Raw genomic sequence first — 22,522 nt, 5'->3', positions numbered from 1 at the left:
GGGCAGCTTCCATGCCACTACCCCAAAAACACACAGAACCAAGAACGGAAAAGAAGCAAATGTGCAAAATTTATTATGTTCTTCAATGAACATAAATAAACACAGTAAATTTATAAAATTAGGTAACCTCTTCAAAATTATAAAAAAAAAAGGATATATCAACACCAAGAGTTCCTTGTTAGAACAAACAACAAGAGCCCATGGGATGCTCAAACCCAGCTGATTCCAAAGCAGTTTCTTCATAAAAAAATAAGGTAGCTTTAAAAAATGACTCTGGAAGACAGTGGAGTCAGTATGGGAAATAAGGAATATGGAAACTGAAATGCTGCTGCAGCACATCCTGATCATTTGTCCAAAGAAAAGTCTGTTGGCAAGACAGGACTAAGCTGGGAAAGCTTTGAGTGCCAAGCTCATCCCTCTGCTAAAGGCACTTCCTGAATTCCACGTGGGTCCTGCTAATTCCAGAAAGAGTTTGGAGAGACCTTAAAGCTCATCCCATTCCACCCTTGCCAGGGACAGGGACACCTTCCACTCTTGTCCCAGGTGGCTCCAAGCCCCAATGTCCAACCTGGCCTTGGACATTCCAGGGATGGGGAGTGAGACACAGAACAAGCACTAAGAGCATGCCCAGCCACATCCATGAGGAATGCCACCAGGAATCCTGTGAGGAATCCGAGCCTCCTCACTGCTGCTCCTCTTGCTCCCTTGGCACCTTTAGCTCTGGGCCTGCTGAGCCAAGCACTGCCCAGGGGCTGGAAGTGTGACAACTCCACAGGATTGTGTCCAGCATGGATTTCTTTGGCTGTGTAAACACTGTGGGAGTAACTCCACGCAAAGCTCAGAGGGAAGCAGCTCTGCTGGAACAGGAGGGGTTTGCTCAGCTCATCGGCTTCAAGTACAGGAAGTGCCCAAAGCTGCTCCTGCTGCAGAAGGGTGGCCCTGGCCGGGGTGGGGACACCGGGACCATTCCCACCCCAGGGTCAGGAGCTCCCTCTGGCAAGGGCAGCTCGGGAAACCCAAACACAGCGATCCCAAAGGTCACAGTGTCCCCCTCGGGATCCCAAAGGTCACAGTGTCCGCCTCAGGCTGGGGCTGGCATCATAAGGAGGATTGAAGTGTGTGTGAAGTTGCCAGTCCCACAGATGTGTTTTGTTTTCCCAAAGTTACACCATTTCCTTTTCCAGTGTTTCTTTGGATCCTTTGCTCCCAGAAGTGTTGTCATCGTTGGAATAATTCCCTGAGTCTCGACTGCTCTGTTTGGAATGGTTGTAGTCTGTAAAATCAATTTGATTTCCCTCTTCTGTGATCATGGATTCAATCACACAGCAACTCTCCACTGCTTCCTCTGCAGTGGACAGGTAAGGGCTGCTGAAAAGTTGTGCTCCAAACCCCTGAGGAGAGAAGCAGAAGGGGAGGAGATGAACATTCATAAATAATAATGATATACTGATTTAAGTAATTAAATACTAATTCTGCTTAACATTGCAGTCACACAGATCTGATTTATCAGATTCTTCCCTGGGAGGGTGGGCAGGCCCTGGCACAGGGTGCCCAGAGCAGCTGGGGCTGCCCCTGGATCCCTGGCAGTGCCCAAGGTGGCACTGGATGGGCTTTGAGGTCCCTTCCAACACAAACCAGTCTGGGATTCCATGTTCATGCTGAGCAGCCTCATGTGGTTTTCTACCCCTAACACACCACTTCTTTCCCTAAATTCACCAACTCAAAATTAGGGATCCTGTAGGATAAAGTTTAGTTCACGGGATCCCTGAGGCTGGAAAAGCCCTCCCAGCCCAGCCAGGCCCAGCTGTGCCCGATGCCCACCTTGTCCCCAGCCCAGAGCACTGAGTGCCACCTCCAGCCCTTCCTGGGACACCTCCAGGGATGGGCACTCCAAACCTCCCTGGGCAGCTCTTGCCAAGGCCTGAGCTCCCTTTCCATGGGGAAATTCCTGCTGCTGTCCACCCTGAGCCTGCCCTGGCCCAGCCTGAGGCCGTTCCCTCTCCTCCTGTCCCTGTTCCTGGGACAGATCCCAGCTCCCACCTGCACCCACAGAATCCAACACTAAAGGGTGACTCCATTTTATCTCAACCCTTTTCCTGCTCTCACAGTTGTCAGTCACCACGGAATTGCAACATTTCATGGATTAGAGCCTGAAGAGGCCACATAAGGACTAAAGGAGCTTCCAGGTGTAGAGGTTTCCAGACACACCTGAGTGTTGCCCTGTCCATTCTAGAACAGGGCCCCTCCTAAGCACCACCTGTGCCAAGCTGCAAACTGGACAAAGGTCTGGAGACCTCAGAATCTCTAAAATGACCTCTGGCTGACCCACAAGACCACAGGATGACAGGTAAACATTTTCCCATGATATTTAAAGTTAATCTTCCTAAAAAGAAGCTGTTTAATGACTGGGAAGTCCGAGCTCACCTCGATGTTCGGGGGGGGCTGGCAGGAGGGGAAGAACACGTATTTGATTTTGCTGTAGGCTTGGTAGAGCACAAAAACAAGAGGGGTGGCCACCAGCAGGACAACCAGCAGGGCACCCATGAAAATTCCAAAAATGATCAGAGGTAAAGATGTACCTAAAATTGGGAATAAAAACCATTCAGTCGAGGTATTCAGAACCAGCAGAGATTAAAGCACAGCTCCAAATGTGCTGCAGAATTTATCAAATGATTCAACGTTTCCACATCACCCACCCACGGGCACCAGGGGAAACTGATGTTGAGATCAGCATCATCTGAGATAATTTTGCTTCAAGAAGCCACAAAATTCTTTCCAATACAAGAACACAGAACCAACAAGGTGGGAAGAGACCTCCAAGATGATCCAGTCCCACCGTCACCCCAGCACCACCAGCTGGGGGTGTTCAGCTGGAGGACAGAAGGCTCCAGGGAGAGCTCAGAGCCCCTTGCAGGGCCTAAAGGGGCTCCAGGAGAGCTGCAGAGGGACTGGGGACAAGGCATGGAGGGCCAGGAGCCAGGGAATGGCTTCCCAGTGCCAGAGGGCAGGGCTGGATGGGAGATTGGGCAGGAATTGTTCCCTGGGAGGGTGGGCAGGCCCTGGCACAGGGTGCCCAGAGCAGCTGGGGCTGCCCCTGGATCCCTGGCAGTGCCCAAGGCCAGGCTGGACATTGGGGCTTGGAGCAGCCTGGGACAGTGGGAGGTGTCCTTGCCATGGCAGGGGTGGGAATGAATGAGCTTTAAGGTCCTTCCCCCACAAACCATTCCATGATTCCATGAATATCTCAACAAACTGAAGGGTGGTTGGTGATGCTAAGATTACCAGACACCAGCAACCACTTCCCAAACAGCCCAAAGGAGATAATCAGGTCTTATTTTATGATCAAAGAATGGAAGATTTTCACATTGGGATATAAAAACATGGGAAAGACAGGGCATGGTCTGTCCTGAAGGCACTGCTTGGGGTTTAAAGAGATTCATTGAAATAGCAGGATAAGGGGAAGAGTAAACCTAGTAAAATAAAGTATTTATCTTATTCAGGTAAAAAGTAGCATTTGGTTGTTTTTAAGCTTGATATGACCCAGCAGTGAGGACCACAATATAAATGGATCCTAAATGTGAGCCAGGCATTGCTGTTATTACCTTTTCTTAGCTTTAAGGCAGTTTGGAGAGTCAGAAATTTTCCTAGTGTTAATAAATTTTATGTGGCCAATTACCTTCACCACAGACCTTGTTCTTCTGCTCTGAGTGCATCCACTCTCACTTCCACCAAGGTGAGCTTTCAGCCCTAACAAATCTGATTTATCTCCTCCCTCTTCAGCACAGGAGATTCCCAGAGGGATTAAGACAGTTTCAAGGATAAAATACCCCTGAAAATGTGGAGTTTAGTGATTCCCTGCTCCCTCCCAAGATAAAGGACTGGGAAGTGAAGCTCCCTGCCCAGCGAGGTGCTCCCAGTGCTGCCAGAAGTTTTGAGCTGTGAGATCTCCAGTGAAGGGGCAACAATTGCACTTCCAGAGGGGGAACAATTGCCTGGCTCTGCCCACCTGCAGGGGTCTGGATGCATTCCTGCTGGCTGTAGGCACTGCTTTTGTTGTAAGGCTCTGAGAAGGCCTGGACTTTGACACAGTACAGCGTGGAGGGGGAGATGTCAGGGACTGTGGCTATGGTCTGCTTCACCTCCTTCTGCTTCACCTCCTCCTGGGAAAAGGGGAAAAAGGAGGGATGAGATCACGTGGACAGCACAGGAATCTCTCAAAACGGGTGAGAATGGCAGCCTCTGATGGAGAAGGAATTCTGTGAAATGTCAGGCACTGCTGCAAGCCCAGAATCACCAGGGCTGGAGAGACTTTCGAGCTCATCCAGTCCCACCATCACCACCCCAAGGGCCACATCCAGATGCCTCTGGAACACTTCCAGAGCCTCCACCACCCCCCTGGGAACTCAGATTAAACTAAATAAACAAACCATCCCCTCAGCTCCTAAGCAAAATTCAGGAAACACTTCCTGGGCAAGAACCAAGTGCTTGCCCCACTCTGAAATGCCACCATTCCAAGTTTCCAGGAAACCCCTTCCTGCTGCAGTTTGTTTCCTTCTCTTCTTCCCCCCTTCTACCAATTACTGTGAAACATTTTACCCTAAGAAGTATTTAAAGAACGTGGAAAGATCCATGAAAATGTGAGCTAAAAGCATGCAGGGCTTCAGTGTTTGATGAGCTTTTTCCACCACACTGCACACAGCCACATCCACGTAAACTGAGATTTTAACCTATCACTGGGAGATAAAAATCACACTGATCAGACTTCTAAAAGAGTTACATTAAAATCTCAACCACTGGGAGATAAAAGTCACAGTGATCAGCTTTTGATAGACTCTTTCATTCAAAAAAACCCAATAAACGGACTTTTGTTGAGACTGATACACCACAAATGAGCTTTTTTTGGAAAGGAGAGACTCTTAAGGAGAGACTCTCTCTTAGGGAGAGCTGAAACTCGGGATTTAAGTCAGAATCAGTTTTGTATTGTATTTAATTAGTTCATACCTCCTCATTTGAGGCATTCTTCCAGTACAGGATCCTGTAGGACAAGTCATAATGGCCATTCATGACTTCATTCTCAGCTCCTCCCGGAGGAGAAATAAGGATGTGGAGCAAAGTGTCACTGAGGTCCAGCCTTACACCAGGAGGGCCAATTCCATCTGAAAACAACAAACAAACAAAAAAAATTAAAATCCAACTGAAAAAATACAACTAAAATATTGCATCAAATACTGTCAGTGAAATCCATGATAGATTTTAAGAAACACAAGTTAAAAGTCAAATTTCATTATTTTATTCAGAATATCAAGTCCTGAGAAATATTTCAATTATCTTCACTGTTACCTTAAAAAGAATTATTTCATTATCAAGGTTTTTTACAGGAGAGATGATATATGGAATAACTATTGACTCCAACCTCAGGAAGTAGAATATGACCCCACATAACACAGCAACATTTGTTGATGCTTATGATGGATAATTGCAGCAAGTAAAATATTTTAGGTATTTCTCAAAAGAACAAAAAAGGGCAAAGCTAAAAACTACAAACTAAGAGATAAAAACTAAAAAATGCTATAATTTCCCTTTGGAGACAGTTACAGATTTTTGACTTAATGTCACTATCATTGAAAAGTGTTTTTTCCTGGGCTCTCCAGGGTTGTGTGTCCACATGACAGAGTCAGCAGGGGCTGGAGCCCCAGGAGGGGCTGAGGGAGCTGGGAAAGGGGCTCAGCCTGGAGCAGAGGAGGCTCAGGGGGGACCTTGTGGCTCTGCACAAGTCCCTGACAGGAGGGGGCAGCCGGGGGGGTCGGGCTCTGCTGCCAGGGAACAGGGACAGGAGGAGAGGGAACGGCCTCAGGCTGGGCCAGGGGAGGCTCAGGGTGGACAGCAGCAGGAATTTCCCCATGGAAAGGGAGCTCAGGCCTTGGCAGGGGCTGCCCAGGGAGGTTTGGAGTGCCCATCCCTGGAGGTGTCCCAGGAAGGGCTGGAGGTGGCACTCAGAGCTCTGGGCTGGGGACAAGGTGGGCATCGGGCACAGCTGGGCCTGGCTGGGCTGGGAGGGCTTTTCCAGCCTCAGGGATCCTGGGATTCTGTTTGTGGTGGAAGAGACCTCAAAGCCCATCCATGGGCAGGGACACCTCCCACTGTGCCAGGCTGCTCCAAGCCCCAATGTCCAGCCTGGCCTTGGGCACTGCCAGGGATCCAGGGGCAGCCCCAGCTGCTCTGGGCACCCTGTGCCAGGGCCTGCCCACCCTCCCAGGGAACAATTCCTGCCCAATCTCCCATCCAGCCCTGCCCTCTGGCACTGGGAAGCCCTTCCCTGGCTCCTGGCCCTCCATGCCTTGTGAAGTCCCCTGTCCAGTCTCTTGTCAGCTCACACAGACATTTGGCACAAGTTTGCTGAGCAATGAACATTGAAGAAAACAATTCCTTACTTGTTTTCAGAGGATCTATTTTAATGTCTCTGGACAAACAGGATTTGTTGTGTCCCTCCCTGGCCTGCACTCGCAGATAATAAAATCCAGTGGTGGTGATGATGGAGGTGAAGTTGCACCAGGTGCTGCTGATGTTCTCACACCCAGGGACACTGAGCCACTTGTCTGAGTAATCCTCATTGAGGTCCTTCATGTACCCACTGCAGGAGAGAATTGCAGAGTTTTGACGTGAGATCCTTGAACCTCTAAAGAAAATCATGTTTGCTTGTGCTACACTTGGCTCAGTTGTACGGGAAAAAAAAAAAGCCTCTATTAATAAAAAGAATCATTTTAATATGAGACATTTCTAAGTGGAACAATGGAGATAAAAGGGCCAAGAAATACAAATCAGGACTCTAACCAAGCCTCAGCAGAGAAAATTACATGTGGGGTGGACAATTCTGAAAATCCAAATGAAAAGTTCTCATGTAGCTCCGTGCAGTCCATTATTTCCTGCCATGCCAAAAGAATTCCCAAGGAATGCCAGGGGGATCCCTCCGCTTCAGTTAGGTGCTGGCCACAATATTTATGCAACAGCTGGAGATTGAGATATAGGTTTGTAGAACTGCATCTTAATGGGATTTTTTGGATGTGATTCAATGGGTTTTTATGGGATATGATAGGGGTTTTATGGCATTCCTTGCTTTTTTGATGTAGTATGATTTTTTAGGTGATTTTCTTTATGTGATACAGGGGCTTTTTCTGTGATATGATGGGGTTTGATGTGATACAGAGGTTATTTCACGCAACATGGTGGGGTTTTTATATGGCTTGATGGAGTTTTTATGTGCCACAACATTTTTTTAATGTGATTCAATGTGGTTTTGATGTGCTACCTTGGGTTTTCTCCCCTATTTGGGTCTGCCTAGAAGAAATCCAAGCTGTTGACAACTGAAACCTCCAACACCTGCATTTTTACTCCCTTTTACTCATCTAATTTCTTCACATTCAAACAGCCACAGAGCGATTCAAGTTTCCCAGGTTTAAAAATGTTACTGAGCATTTAGGAGTCCCTCCCATCAGGTGTTTCACACTCCCAAAAGCAGCCCAGTCCCCTGAAATTCCAGGATCAGATATTACATGGAATCCTTTTAACAGCCACATGAGCCAGTCCTGTTCCAGTTAACACACAAAGCCACCAAATATTAAATTTTAACTCCTAGGAAATATTTGCAAAATGCACTAAATGGGATTTAAAACGGCCGAGATGGGAATGGCTGAACTCACAAGAGGTACTGGACGTTGTAGGTCCCCTGTTGTCTGCCCTGGTTACTCCAGAGCAGGTGGAATTTCATGTTCAAAGCCACGACACTCAGGTTGGTTGCACACAGAAGGTCAGTCACTGCTCAGGGGGAAAAGGAAACCCAGAATTACCAAAAAACTTCCTATTATGGACAGAGAATGGACATTGCTCATGTCAATAATGAAAATATAAATATTATTCATGATAAAGGTATCACAGCCTGTGACTTGCAATGTAAAGCATCATATTAAGCCTTTAATTAAGAACTCAGCTAAAAATCAATTCAGAAAAAAAATCAAAGTACACAAATGTTGAGAGGAGCAGAAATAAACTGGTTTGGGAACAAGATAAGCAGAAAAATGTCTAAAATGCACATCTGTATTTATTACATGTTCTAATTACTTCATTTTCAATATTTTATTAAAATATGAATGTATCAATTATTTTACTATTTTATTAAAACAATTTAAACTTGCATGTATAAGTTATTGTCATATTAAAATACACATGTATTAATGATTTTAGTATTTAAAAAATACACATGTATTATTTTAACATTTTTAAAAACACAGATGTGTATTGTCTTTTATGTATAAAGTAATTTTCATTTACCATCAATTACTTACATTTCAATGTACCATCAACTAATTATGATGTACCACCCTGTCCAATCTAATATTTGACTTTCCACCGTTATTTTTTCCTAAAATAAGCATCTAAAAGCACATAAGCAAATTTAATTTTACACCACAAGGTGGCAAACAGCCCCCTCAAAGCCCTTCCTCTGCAGCTGTAACAATCAATCCACCAAGGATTATGTAAAACCAATATTTTTTTAAGCTCAGCTCAACTTTCTGGGCATTCACTGAGTGCCAAGTATCCCGAAGGCTTTTGTTTTGCTTTTCCTCCTGATTCAGTCACTGATTCAAAAACAGAGTTTTCCAAAACACAGAAAGCAGTTTTTGTTTTCACATTACAAATTCAGGGCAAAAAAGCTTTTTGTACAATTAAAAACCCTACCTTTGACCTATTTTGTGTTGATTGAGAAGGGTAAATGTACATATCTTTTTATACCAAAATGAGGAGGAATTTGGCCCTTCTCCCTGTTTTGTTGCTTCAGAACAACTCACTCTGCCAGTTTAATCTGAGCCATCATTTGCAGATAAACTGATTTCCTGGGTACCTTTCTGGGTGGTTTTCACACAGCTGATGGGGCTGAAGAAGCCTTTCTTTGCCTCCATGGGGAGATTTGCTTGAACTTTGAAGCAATAGGTGGTGTCTGGGGCAAGGTCATCAATGGTGTCAACAGGGAAAATATTTTTACTCTGCAGCTGAAAGAAACAACCACAAAGAGCCTGTGAGGAACTGTGCTTCCCCAGGGAGATTTGTAAATTGTCATTTTGCAGGGTTTCAGCCCATTTATACCATATCCCACCTGAAAAGGTAACATGGAGAAAGCAGGACAATGTTTGAGCTGGAGAAATCCCACAGGGAAGTTTCCAGTTTAGCCAGTGACTGAGAGGAAGGAACATTTTGGGCTCCTTTGCCATGGAAGTGGGGAGGGATTTGGCACGACCAGGAATTCACCCCCAGATATTCCAGAGTGAACCCCACACTCCCATCCCTGAGTCACCCAAACACTCCCCTCTCCTCTGCCACCTCCCTGCTTTTTGTTTCCCAGACTTTACATGACTTGTGGACCTTGTGCTCCTTTAATGTGTAATCCCAAAATCCCAGAGGTGGGAAGAGCCCTCCAGGATCACCCAGTGCCACCCCAGTGCCACCAGCAGCACCCCAAAGCCTGTCCCCAAGGGCCACATCCAGACTCCTCCTGAGCACTCCCAGAGACAGTGACTGCACCACTCCCTGGGCAGCTCATCCCAAGGCCTCACCACTCTGGCAGGGAAATTTATTGTCTTTAATCTCAACCTCCCCTGGTGCACCTTGAGGCTGTTTTCTCTTGTCCTTCCCTCATTCCTGTGCTCCCCCCCGGCTGCCCCCTCCTGTCAGGGACTTGTGCAGAGCCACAAGGTCCCCCCTGAGCCTCCTTTGCTCCAGCCTGAGCCCCTTTCCCAGCTCCCTCAGCCGCTCCTGGGGCTCCAGCCCCTTCCCAGCTCCCTTCCCTGCCCTGGACACGCTCCAGCCCCTCCAGGTCCAGTCTGTAGTGATGATTTTGATCTGATCTCCAAAAACAACACAGATTGCCCTTCAATTCCTACCCTAATTTAGCTGACACTCATTTCCCTAAAGAAGATAAAAAAGGAAGAGTTTCTCCCCTCTATTCACAGGAGAGCTCTGGGTGCTCTGCAGGACACACATAGTGCCTAGGAAACCAGATCACAATGATGACACCTCAATAAAAAAATCCCTGGATCAGGGTAATCCCAATAAAACAATCATACAGTAAGAACAAAATCACCCCACCAAAAAAAAAAAACCCACCTCCCCCAACTATCAAACCACACAGGAGCAGTTACACAGTGACAGAACCAAACAATTCCATTTCAGAGCATGATTTTAAGTCCATCTCTGACAGTTCTGTTAAGGTTAAATAACAAAAAAAGAAGGGCTCATACCTGAGCATGTGATGAGTTTTCCCAGAAGACCAGGTTATATTTAAAACTTAGATCATTGATCCATATTTTTTTCATCTGATTTGCCTCTGGAGGAGAAACCTTAACTTTTATGGCTCCATTTGTGGACTGCAATTCCAGTCCTGGTGGACCAATCTGAGCTGCAAATATGGAAGGAAAAAAAGAAGTTAAACATGTCTACCTGGAGAAAATACACCCCAAAAGCAGGTGATAATAAAGCTGAAATACTTGCCTATGGTATCTTATTTTAAATTCTTTTGTATGATCACCTACACCATCTTAAGTTTTCATGACTCTCAGGCAGTTTCAAATAGAAATTTAACCTAACAACCAAATACCATCACCTGGTTGTAAAAGCAGGTAAAATGAAATATTACCAGCAAATGTTTTTTAAAAAAAAATCAGCATAAATCATTCTTAAACCTGCACGGCAAGAAACTTAGCTCAGTCCAATAAGTCCAACATCAAAGGAGGGCTTCAGGGCCACACTGGAACCACTGAAAAGTCACAGACTTCCAGAGAAAAGGTTCTTGGAGCAACCTGGGATAGTGGAAGATGTCCCTGCCCATGGCAGGGGGTGGAATGGGATGAGCTTTAAGGTCCCTCCCAGTCCAGACCAGTTTGGGATTCTACAAAAATCGACTGTCAAAAAGGATTTTTCCAAGAAATAATCTGGGAAAATACAGAGCGACAGGAAATTCAGTCAGGAAACCAGCACCACTTGGAATAGATTTCCCTTTCCAAAAAGACAGAATTGTAACATTCCATGACCTGCAGATGCCTGGTGTTATATTCCTGTTGGGAAAACCCCCCTGTCCTGCTGTCACCAGCAGTGGAAACCACACATGGTTTTTCCACAATCCCTAATTCCAGAAGGTTTGGGTTGGGAGGGACCTTAAAGCCCATCCAGTGCCACCCCTGCCATGGCAGGGACACCTCCCACTGTCCCAGGCTGCTCCAAGCCCCAATGTCCAGCCTGGCCTTGGGCACTGCCAGGGATCCAGGGGCAGCCCCAGCTGCTCTGGGCACCCTGTGCCAGGGCCTGCCCACCCTCCCAGGGAACAATTCCTGCCCAATCTCCCATCCAGCCCTGCCCTCTGGCACTGGGAAGCCATTCCCTGGCTCCTGCCCCCCATGCCTTGTCCCCAGTCCCTCTGCAGCTCTCCTGGAGCTCCTTTAGGCCCTGCAAGGGGCTCTGAGCTCTCCCTGGAGCCTTCTCTTGTCCAGTTGAGCACCCCCAGCTCTCCCAGCCTGGCTCCAGAGCAGAGGGGCTCCAGCCCTGGAGCAGCTCCAGGGCCTCCTCTGGGCTCTCTCCAGCAGCTCCAGGTGCTCCTGATGTTGTTCCCCAGGGCTGGAGCAGCTCTGCAGGTGGGGTCTCACCTGAGCAGGGCACAGGGGCAGAATGCCCCCCTCAGGTGCTAAAGGAACCCAAGTGTTCCAGCCATCCCCGAGCTCATACCGATGAGATCCGGCACCATCTCCAGGACCCCGGACCACGCAGACACCGAGTGCCCCGCCCGGGCCCTCACACGCACGTAGTGGGCATCGTAGTACTCCGAGATGGCCGAGGAGATGTCACACTCCGTGCCAGCCACGGCCTGGCACCCCGGCAGCTCCTGCCAGCCTGTGTCCTTGAGCTCCGACCTGCAGGACACAGAACAGCCCCAGGATAGACAAACACCCCCAGGGCAAACCCAACCCGCAGTTAAACCCCTGAGATTACTCTTCCTTTCTTGTTAACTTTAATAAACATCAGCCCTTTCCATGTTGCTCTAGCACCAGCACCAGTGCAATCAGCGTTATCTCCTTAAAAATTATCCTGGAACTGCCAAAATGCAGAATTACATCCTCGGTATCATCACATTTCCTAGTCTGGCAAAGGTTTTATAGCTCATTGGAAGAAATTTTAAAGTCTTGACAGAAGTGGTTAAAGGAGCATAAAACCAGCAAAAACCCACTACTTACAACATGAGCCAGGAATGCAAATTAAGGGAATAAATAAAACCACAGAGGTGAGAAGTGGAGTTCAGCAACAATCAGGTTTTCAGCAGCTCTTTTTTTAATTAACGCACATCCACACCTCAGTAAAGAAAGAGATTTATACAGACATTTAAAATGTCCTGGCCAAAAAAAGGGGGCCCAGACGTGAAGCAGTAATTGTTTATTCTCAACTGCTACCTTGTCTTTCAGACCAGTCTTACTCTTTTAAAAGTAAATCTATCTTCAAAGCAGCTGTTCTCACCTACATATTGGAAAAGAAGAGCTATTTTTTAAAAATCCAAAATCACAGAATCCCAGAATGGGTTGGGTGGGGTGGGACCTTAAAGTCTATCCAGTGCCACCCCTGCCATGGGCAGGGACACCTTCCACTGTCCCAGATGGCTCAGAATTTCAGTAATTTTACCTCAGAAATGTTCTTCAATATTTACTTGTCAGGGAGGTGCCACAAAATGTCTATGCTAATGTGTGCAAAAGGATTGGGGTATGAAGCAACTGAAGGAAAGCACGGAAAGCTTTTAAAACAAAACTTCAGTCGTTTCATCTGGGATTAAACTTGCTGCTGAGAAATGTGGGTGAACAAACACTGGCAAATGAGTTAAAAGTTACACTGGAAATTTCTTCAAATCCTCTGTGTGTGGCCACAGTTAAAAAAAACCCCAAAACAACGAACCAGAGAATAAATAAATCTAAATTCCATTTGCAGGTGTGCCAATAAATCTTCTGAAAGAACCCTTCTGGTAATTAAGCATTAGCAGCAAGCTCTGTATTTATCACTGCCTTTATCACACAGGGAACAACCTGACTTCTCACAGGAATGAGACAAATTCAGGCCAGCACCAGGAGCCCACTCCATTCCAAGAGTTCATCTTCCCAGCCTCCCCCTCCCGGCTTCCCAAAGGCCCTGGAAGCTGCAGGAGGAAGCAGCAGAGCAGGTAATGGAAGTGCTCAGGTACACAGAGAGGGCTCAGACGTTCCTGGCTCCGAGCAAAGGCACTCACAGCTGGAATTCTGCTGAAAATGTCACATTGGGATCATTCCCGCTGTAATTCCAGCTCAGACTGAAATTGGTGTTCACAGCATAGACCTGGACATTCTCTGGGCTCTGCAGGCTGCTCTGGCCTGGGAGAAACAACAAAGTTGATAAATTAAATAAAATATTACAATAAAAAGCAAATAAAATATTAATACAAAATTAAAATAAAATTTAAAATGAAATTTAAAATAAAACAATATATATATAATAGGTAATAGGTAACAGGTAATATACAATATATACAATATAAAATATACAATATAAAATATACAATATGAAATATACAATATGAAATATGAAATATACAATATGAAATATACAATATGAAATATACAATATGAAACATACAACATAATAAAAATTAAAACAGAATAAAACTAAACTAAACTAAAATTTTAAATAGAATAAAATAAAATAATTAAAAAGTAAAGAATAAAGAAGATATAAAAATAGAAAATAAAACAAAAATGAATAAGAATAAAAATAACAAAAATACATAAAAAGTAAAATACGATAAAAATAAAATTAAATATTAAAACAAAAATTTAGGATATAATCAAAATTAAAATAAAATACCATCAAATTTAAATAAAATAAAATATAAATAAATAGAATCAAAATTAAAATAAAATACAAATAAAATTAAAATAAAAAATAAAATAAAATGTAAAAAAAAATAAAGCAAAAAATAAAATTAAAATAAAAATTTAAAAATTAAAATAAAAAAATATAATACATCTCTTGGCTTTGACTTTCTATTTTATCTGTTGTGTGTTATTAATTACTTCCCAGTGGTTACCATTTCCAAACCATATCTGAAACCCCTGAAATTGCTGTTTGATATCAATCTGATATTTGATTGTGTTAAGAAGAAATCAGAACCAATAAATCCTATTTCAGCTGGGCAGTCAAAGGCTCTTTGGACAATAATGGCTTATCCTGAACCTGACTTTGGGAGAGGCTCTTCATCACAAATGCTGTTTCTTACTCTACACAAGTTCTCTTTCTACAAAGAGAACGTGTGGAAAACAAACAGACTGAATTCTGCAAAACTATTGTGGCAAATTAAGTGGGATCCACAGGCTGCAGATTTTGGGAAATAACTCCTGAAAGCACAAAAAACATGAAAGCCAAATAATTCAATAAAACCTTGTGGCTCCCACTGCAGAATTTATTCCCACAAGGCAGGAATTTGTTGCTCTTCAGACAAAGATAAACCCTGAGAATGCCAAAGGACATTTGCTCAGAAAATAAGAAAACAAAGGATAAAACCGATTTTTTCCCCAGATATTTATTCAACAGATGGCTACAATTCAGCCAAAAAGTTTGTGACAAACAAAGGCCCCACAGACTCCAACTGATAAAAACCTACTAGATTTCAATGATTATAGTATTTTTGTTTGCCTTGGGTAGAAATTCAGATAATCAGATTATCTTTTGCACCTTCACAAAGGAAGCCTTACAATATTCCTGGTTAGACCTCAGCAGGTCTAGCAGATGGGAAAAGGGAGGTGTGGGAGCAGGAAGAAAATCCTGTTGGGATCCACGTTCTCAGCAGAGATTTTCTCCCCAGTTCCAAGAACAGGGTGATAGAACAAACCCAGTCCATGTTTTAAGCCAGGCCAGTGTTTTGCAAAGCTGGGAAATATCCCGGGAAAGGCAAATATCTGCTCTGGATACAAACAGTGTAACAATACAATGTTTTAATTACAATATGGCACTGGGAGAAGCTACAGTAACCCAGTCCTGGAGCAGGACCACACACGGTGAGTCAAATCCCAGAATCCCAGAAGATTTGGGTTGGAAGGACCTCGAAGCCCATCCAGTGCCACCCCTGCCATGGGCAGGGACACCTCCCACTGTCCCAGGCTGCTCCCAGCCCCAATGTCCAGCCTGGCCTTGGGCACTGCCAGGGATCCAGGGGCAGCCCCAGCTGCTCTGGGCACCCTGTGCCAGGGCCTGCCCACCCTCCCAGGGAACAATTCCTGCCCAAAATCCCATCTGGGATATGCCCTCTGCAGTCCCTTCTTTCCCTGGATATCAAGCACATTCTTTTTTATTTCAGACATACTTGAAAATTATGTTCAACACAACTCGCAAGCAAGAGGAAGCTGAAGGGCAGCACCAATTTTTAAGTTTTCCATTTAAGCCAAATTTCCAGCTTCCTGAAGGAATTTTTATTGTTCTTTTTTGTATTCCTTCCAGATGGTTCAACTTGCTTGAAGCAGTGTAAAAAAAAAAATCACAATAAACTGGCTGAGATTTATTAATGGAAGTCTAATTTACAAGAGACATGACTTAATCTTTTCCTTCTAATTAGCAGTGCCGTGCCCTGATACTTTTGGGGTTTTTAAAATAAACCAACAAAACTGCCTCGTAGTTGTTGTGTAGAAGTTTTATTTTTTCCAGATCTCGTATTTTAACCTTCCTCTTTTTGCCCTGCATATTTCCCTCTTCAGTTCCACTGCACTTGTTTCCTGGAGTACTGATCCAGTTTTTCAGGATCCTTCTTGATCCTTCCCACTACAGACACAAATATGTGATCCAGCCATCCACCCTTCCACATATTTCCCTATTTCCAGTGAGTTTTGTGCTTGCTTCCCTAAATTCATTTTAAAAATCATTAATTTACCAATGAACAGCTATGCAGGGAGGAAGGAGCAAACTCAGTGATGTTTAATTAGCAGAGAAATTTTGTGATTTAGGTAGTAACTCAATATGCAAAGAAAAACCTAAAAATCAAGACTTCTTCCTGGCTTATTTTATTAAAGATTAAGAGCCAAACATTTAAAACTAATTGCTGCTTGTTCACTTAAGCATGGTGACACTTTGGTTTTGAGAAACCATTATAAGAGATTAGACTTCTGTGGGAAGAAGAGATTAAAAACCAGAAATGCTTTTAGCACATCTGCCTATCTCCTTCCCCTGTCAAATTCCAATAAACTGAAACAAACCCCAAACTGTTCTAATACAGAAACATCACTACTGCATTGAATAGACTTTAACCAACACTGTCAATAAACGATGGTTGAAAATAACAATGATTATATAATAAAATCTATCGAACAGCAGAAGAAAGCAAGAAATGGCATCACAGCAAACCCCGCTATCAGGGGAAATCCCAGGAAGAGCACATGATGCTCGGTGCTTATGACATCCCTGTGTGCAGGAACCAATGGAAAATTTCAGTCAACATTTCAGCAGAAGGAGGAAGAGGAGGCCCCTTACATGTGACACCAGGAAAGGCTCTGGAGAACCCGGGAGAACTCAGAGCCAGAGCTTTATCATGGAACAGCAGCACGGGGAACAGCTGGGCTTGGCACAGGGGAAGGGGACAGGTCACTGCAGCAGAGCACTTACTCCAAATTCCAGAGTTAGAATCACCCACTGATTTGGGGTTGGATCTCAGAGCCCATCCAGACCCAGGCTGCTCCAAGCCCCAATGTCCAGCCTGGCCTTGGGCACTGCCAGGGATCCAGGGGCAGCCCCAGCTGCTCTGGGCACCCTGTTCCAGGGCCTGCCCACCCTCCCAGGGAACAATTCCTGCCCAAAATCCCATCCAGCCCTGCCCTCTGGCAGTCTAAAACCACTGTCCTTTGTCCTGTCACTCTCTGCTTGTACAAATAGTCACTCTGCCCTCCTTTGTAACACTTCACAGCACTTCCTCTTTGAGCAAGAGGTTTCGGGCAAGAGTTGTTTTTTGCTGTGTAAGGACAAAAGACAAGGCACAAGCTCCTGCCCTTCGAGCCAAAACCCCCATCCTGCCATCCTGCTTCTCATTTCCTCATTTATCCTTTAGACTCTGCCAGACTGTGACTTCCAAGCAAAACAATGGGATTCCCAAGCTCTTTGTCCCACGCTGAAGTTGCAGCCGGTGCAATTCACCGGGAGCAAGTGGGACTGAGATGGAGGAGAGGGACTGTCCACAAGGCACGGAGAGATAGGACAAAGGGAATGGCTTGAAGCTAAAGGGTAGCAGGGCTGGATGGGAGATTGGGCAGGAATTGTTCCCTGGCAGGGTGGGCAGGCCCTGGCACAGGGTGCCCAGAGCAGCTGGGGCTGCCCCTGGATCCCTGGCAGTGCCCAAGGCCAGGCTGGACATTGGGGCTGGGAGCAGCCTGGGACAGTGGGAGGTGTCCCTGCTCATGGCAGGGGTGGCACTGGGTGGGCTTTGAGGTCCTTTCCAACCCAAATCATTCTGTGATTCCAGGAAAACGCTGGAAACACGACAGGTCCTCACCGACACCGCTATCCCGCCCCGCATCCCCGCCGAGCTCCGGCACCGCCCCGCTCCACCCTCGGCCCCGGGGAGGGGGCCCCGCACCAGCCCCGCTCCCTGAGGGCTCCCGGGACCCACCTGCGCAGGGCAGCGGGGCCGCGACCAGCAGCAAGGGCAGCACCGCCGCCAGCCAGCGCCCGCCCGGCACCCACAGCCGCCGCTGCTCCGCCATCCATCTGCCCCGAGGCTCCTCCGTCCATCCCTCCCCGGGCTCCTCCGGCTCCTCCATCCATCCCTCCCCGGGCTCCGCCGCCGCTCCATCCCCGGGCTCCGCCATCCAGGGCAGCACTGCCGGAAGCTCCGCCGGCGGCGCCTGCGCAGGAGCGGCCCGGGCGCTGTGAGGGGTGGGCGCGGTCGGGGTGTGCGGGGGCTCTGAGGGCGGTGTAAAAGCGCTCTGAGGGCGGTGTAAAAGCGCTCTGATGACGGTGTGAAAGCGCCCTAAGGGCGGTGTAAAAGCGCTCTGATGACGGTGTGAAAGCGCCCTGAGGAGGGCCAGGGCTGTGTGAGGGCGCCCTGAGGGCGTCGTCGGGACCCGCCCGCCCCTCCCGGAGCTGCCGCCCCAGGCGATGGGAGGTGTCGCGGTATCGGACCGTGCCGAGTTCGAGGGACACGCGGGGATCCCCGAGTGCACCTCCTACCCCTGCACAGCCCTTGGCACACACCCGGGGCACGGAGATGCTCCAGGGCCGGAGCCCCTCTGCTCTGGAGCCAGGCTGGGAGAGCTGGGGGTGCTCACCTGGGGAAGGGAAGGCTCCAGGGAGAGCTCAGAGCCCCTGGCAGGGCCTAAAGGGGCTCCAGGAGAGCTGCAGAGGGACTGGGGACAAGGCATGGAGGGCCAGGAGCCAGGGAATGGCTTCCCAGTGCCAGAGGGCAGGGCTGGATGGGAGATTGGGCAGGAATTGTTCCCTGGCTGGGTGGGCAGGCCCTGGCACAGGGTGCCCAGAGCAGCTGGGGCTGCCCCTGGATCCCTGGCAGTGCCCAAGGCCAGGCTGGACATTGGGGCTTGGAGCAGCCTGGGACAGTGGGAGGTGTCCCTGCCATGGCAGGGCTGGCACTGGATGGGATTTAATGTCCTTTCCAACCCAAACCAGTCTGGATTCTGTGATTGTGTGGGAAGGGAGAAATCTCTGTTTAGCCACAGTTTTTCCATTTCCCAAATGTTTGGTTGAATGCTGCAGTGAGCATTAAATGCAGTGTGAATGTCACAGCCCCTGAATTGGGGCTTGGGCTCAGCTCCTCTTTTGTCAACCACAAGTTCCAATCATAAGATTAGAACTCCTCTTCCCTTTTTTTTTTTTTTGTTTCATATTTTCCACAGGCCTGCCCGGCTGCAGGGCTTGGGGAGGTAAAGTCAGGTGTTCACCTCTCGCTTCCCACCCCCTCAAACACCAACTCCTCAGTGGGCAGGCCACAGAGGAGGATTTGAAACCCTGGTGGGCAAAGGTCTGTGCCCTCAACATCCTGGCTGTTATAAACATGACCAGTTTTGCTTCTCAGGGAGAACACAGGCTTTCCAGACTTTTGGATAAAAACGTTCCTGGCTGCTGCTGCCTCTTGTGCCATGAGGTGCTGCACGTACTCTGAGCACATCTGCTAATCCCAGAGTCCTAGAATCCCAGCATCCCAGGATGGGTGAGGCTGGAAGGGACCAGAGTGGGTCCCATCTGGTGCCAGCTCCCTGCTCCAGCAGGGCCATCCCAGAGCCCAGGGCCCAGGAGTGTGGATATTCTGGAATATCCCCAGGGAGGAGGCTCCAGCCCCTCTCTGGGCTCTGTTCCAGCCCGGGCCCTGCCCAGGGCAGCAGTTCTGCCTCCTGTGCAGGGCAATTGCCGGGCTCAGGCCCTGCCCGTGGCTCTGGTGCCGCTGCCGGGCCCCGGAGCAGAGCCCGGGCCCTGCCCTGAGCCCTCCCTGCAGCCAGGGACACCCAGGGCTGAGGGCCCCTCTCAGCTGGGGCTCCTCTCGAGGCTGAGCAGCCCCGGCTCCCTCAGCCTGTGCTGGGCACGGAGCTGCTCCAGGGCCCTCCAGGATTGCTGAGCCTGTAGAACATCAATCCATGGCTACAGCAGCGTGTGAGGGACACTGCTGGGTGTTGCAGGGCTTTACTGAGCCTGAGTCAGATTAATTCCATGAGGATTTGTTACCTCCTGCCCCAAGAGTTGATAAGGAACCATTTTATGGCAAGTTCTTTATGTAACCACACCTCAGGGTAACCACTTTGCCCTGCAGACCATGAACTGCAACTGGCTGAGCCAGCCTTGCGCTGCTAGAATCATTCTATAACCTACTAAATATTTACAGTTTATCTTCTGCTGAGTTTGAATACAACTTCCTCACTGATATTATATAAAAAAGAAACAGAAACTGGTGTTGCCCAGCCTGTGAGGAGAAAAGCGTTATCTGCACAGCACAGGCAGCCAGGGGAGGATAATGTGTGTCCCTGTGGCCATTGATGTCTGTCCCTAAACACTCCTGTGACAGAGGAAACAAGGCCTTTTGGGCTCTTCTGGTTTTATTTCTGTTGGCTGACAGACAAAGGAGACATAATTTGATATTTTTTTCTCATGTCAGCTCTGGAACAGGATGAAAGTGGCAAATACAGCATTTCATCTTATGTGAAAACTGTAGGAACAGTGGTTCAGGAAGGAAGGACCTCAGGGAGCCCAAGGAGGGATCATATCTATCTACCCTTTCCCAATAGATTTTTTTCGTGTCCCCCTTCTCAGGCAGTGCCATCTGCATTTTTTGGGTTTCATCACTAGAAAACTTTCCTTGTCTCAGTTTTGTTGCAGTCTTGTAACTGCTTTCACCTCCCTCATGGGCACAGAGCACAGGTGATTAATTCCCTGCTTTCAGAAGCCTTTCCAATTTTTTAACACTGTCATTACTCTGCCATCAGACTTCTTTCCCCAGACCACATAAAATCATCTTCCTTAGAGTCTGTTCCTTGTCCTCCTCCTGACTCCCCAGCCCTGGTTACAGCTCTCCACAAGGCCTCACCAGGGCTGGGGAGCAGGAAGGATGATTTTTTGGGTCAGGCCCATGGAGTGGTGGAGTCACAGTCTGTGGAAGTGTCCCAGAGGTGTCTGGATGTGACCCTTGGGGACAGGGTTTGGGGTGATGCTGGGGTGGCACTGGATGATCCTGAAGGGCTCTTCCAGCCTTGATGATTCTGGGATTATGTTTGGAAGGACAGAAGTGTCCTAAATTGCATCAACCAGGCTGAAAGAGCATGGAAAGCCTGACATAAAGCTCTTCTTACAGCCTGTGGTGCCTTCAAAATGCGTAATTTTGAACACAAGTTCCATCTTCATGGAGAATATTTAGAATCCCAGACTGGTTGGATTGGAAAGGACCTTAAAGCCCATCCCATTCCACCCCTGCCATGGCAGGGACACCTCCCACTGTGCCAGGCTGCTCCAAGCCCCAATGTCCAGCCTGGCCTTGGGCACTGCCAGGGATCCAGGGGCAGCCCCAGCTGCTCTGGGCACCCTGTGCCAGGGCCTGCCCACCCTCCCAGGGAACAATTCCTGCCCAATCTCCCATCCAGCCCTGCCCTCTGGCACTGGGAAGCCATTCCCTGGCTCCTGGCCCTCCAGTCCTTGTCCCCAGTCCCTCTGCAGCTCTCCTGGATCCCCTTTAGGCCCTGCAAGGGGCTCTGAGCTCTCCCTGGAGCCCCCTCTTTTCCAGGCTGGAATTTCAGAGTGATCTGTGAGTTCTGCTCTGTTCAGGGGAATTCCAGAGCCTGGTTTCACCCATAGGTCAGCACGGTTTAAAATCCAACCCACTGTAAATCCTGGTGGGATTTCCATCGCCTTCGTCACGACACTCACCCAGGTGGGAAAACAAAGTCCCTCTCTGAGGAACTGTAATGTGGTTTCAAAAACTGTCACAAAACCAGAGGAGCAGAGAGGAGAGAGTGGAAATTAGAGAGGAGATTTGAGTGACGTGATGGCAGAGATGAAGGGAAAATGGAAGAACTGAAAGTTGTTAATCAGATTCTTTGGTGCTTTCTGCAGGGGGAATCCTGGGGTTATTGATGCACATCGGTGATACTGGAGTGAGGATTCCCTCTCTCAGGCTCCCCAGTGGCTTCTCGTTTGTCTTTGTGCTGCCATCATCCTTCCATGCCCTCAGTGTTCTACGGTAATGGCTTGAGAGAATGCACAGTGAACTGCAGGAACTCCAATCCCTAGGGAAGAAACATTTCCAGTGCATTGCACAGATGGTCCAAAGCCTGTGGATTATTCACAGTTCTTCCTTTAAAGCAGCTCTTTGCAGCCTTGTTCTTCACAGCAGCAGTCTCAAGGGGAGGAGCCTTGCTTTGCACCCCACTTATTCAATAATAATTTTCTAGGATGATGAATCCTAGAAAATGACATTTTGCCAGGTGATAATGGCTCTTCCCCAGTCTGCCTTAGGAAAAAAAAAAAAGCATGAACTTACAAGCACAAGTATTTCTGATTAAGAATCTATTTAAAAGCTCTTCTGAAAGCCTCTCTGACTCATTCTGGATTGGGGCTCAGAACCTCCAGGACCTGCTGGGCAGAGAAGACCCCAAAGTTCCCAATAGGGAGAGATAAAAATGGGGAGCTGGGGGGTGACTGTGTCCCTGACCCCTTGGGTGGTCCTGGGCTCTGGTTTCTTTCTCCCTGAAATTCTCACTCCACTCCCTTGACTGGAATTCTCTAAACTGTTCTTTTCTGTCTTCCCTCATTGCTCTCTTCTGGAATCTGTTTTGCTGAACACAAGCTCAGTCTCTTCTCCTTCAGTATTCCCCATATTTCCCTATTCCTTAATCATTCCACTCTTTGCATTTCAGGTCTGAAATCTTTTTCTAAAGCACTCCCAGGCCTTCTGAGGGGTCTGTTTTCCTCCTGGCTTTGCCAGAACACGCTGTACCAG

At 47.5% G+C, this 22,522-nt stretch overlaps 1 protein-coding gene across 1 annotated transcript; it reads right to left on the bottom strand.

Moving 5' to 3' along the window:
- Window positions 1–47: 47 nt before the first annotated feature.
- Window positions 48–18,037, bottom strand: IFNAR1 (interferon alpha and beta receptor subunit 1). The gene is made up of 11 exons (XM_069005050.1): window positions 17,699–18,037; window positions 13,307–13,427; window positions 11,767–11,951; window positions 10,290–10,447; window positions 8,897–9,044; window positions 7,698–7,812; window positions 6,432–6,631; window positions 5,002–5,156; window positions 4,007–4,160; window positions 2,425–2,579; window positions 48–1,391 (listed from the first exon to the last, which is right to left on the bottom strand). Exons 1-11 carry the CDS (start codon window positions 17,895–17,897, stop codon window positions 1,164–1,166), a joined length of 1,818 nt encoding a protein of 605 aa, XP_068861151.1. The 5' UTR covers window positions 17,898–18,037; the 3' UTR covers window positions 48–1,163.
- Window positions 18,038–22,522: the final 4,485 nt, after the last annotated feature.

The sequence above is a fragment of the Aphelocoma coerulescens genome, chromosome 1 (genome assembly GCF_041296385.1).
Source record: "Aphelocoma coerulescens isolate FSJ_1873_10779 chromosome 1, UR_Acoe_1.0, whole genome shotgun sequence".
NCBI classification, from domain to species: Eukaryota; Metazoa; Chordata; class Aves; order Passeriformes; family Corvidae; genus Aphelocoma; species Aphelocoma coerulescens.
Note: the sequence above shows the minus strand (reverse complement) of the source record. Positions and strands in the feature narration are given on the sequence as shown.

Coding starts and splice junctions, on each gene's coding strand:
- IFNAR1 (XM_069005050.1), bottom strand. CDS start 17,897: ATGGCGGAGCCCGGGGATGGAGCGGCGGCGGAGCCCGGGGAGGGATGG. Junction 10,448..11,766: donor GATGGTGCCGGATCTCATCG/GTATGAGCTCGG, acceptor CCATATTTGCAG/CTCAGATTGGTCCACCAGGA. Junction 2,580..4,006: donor ATGCATCCAGACCCCTGCAG/GTGGGCAGAGCC, acceptor TCCCAATTTTAG/GTACATCTTTACCTCTGATC.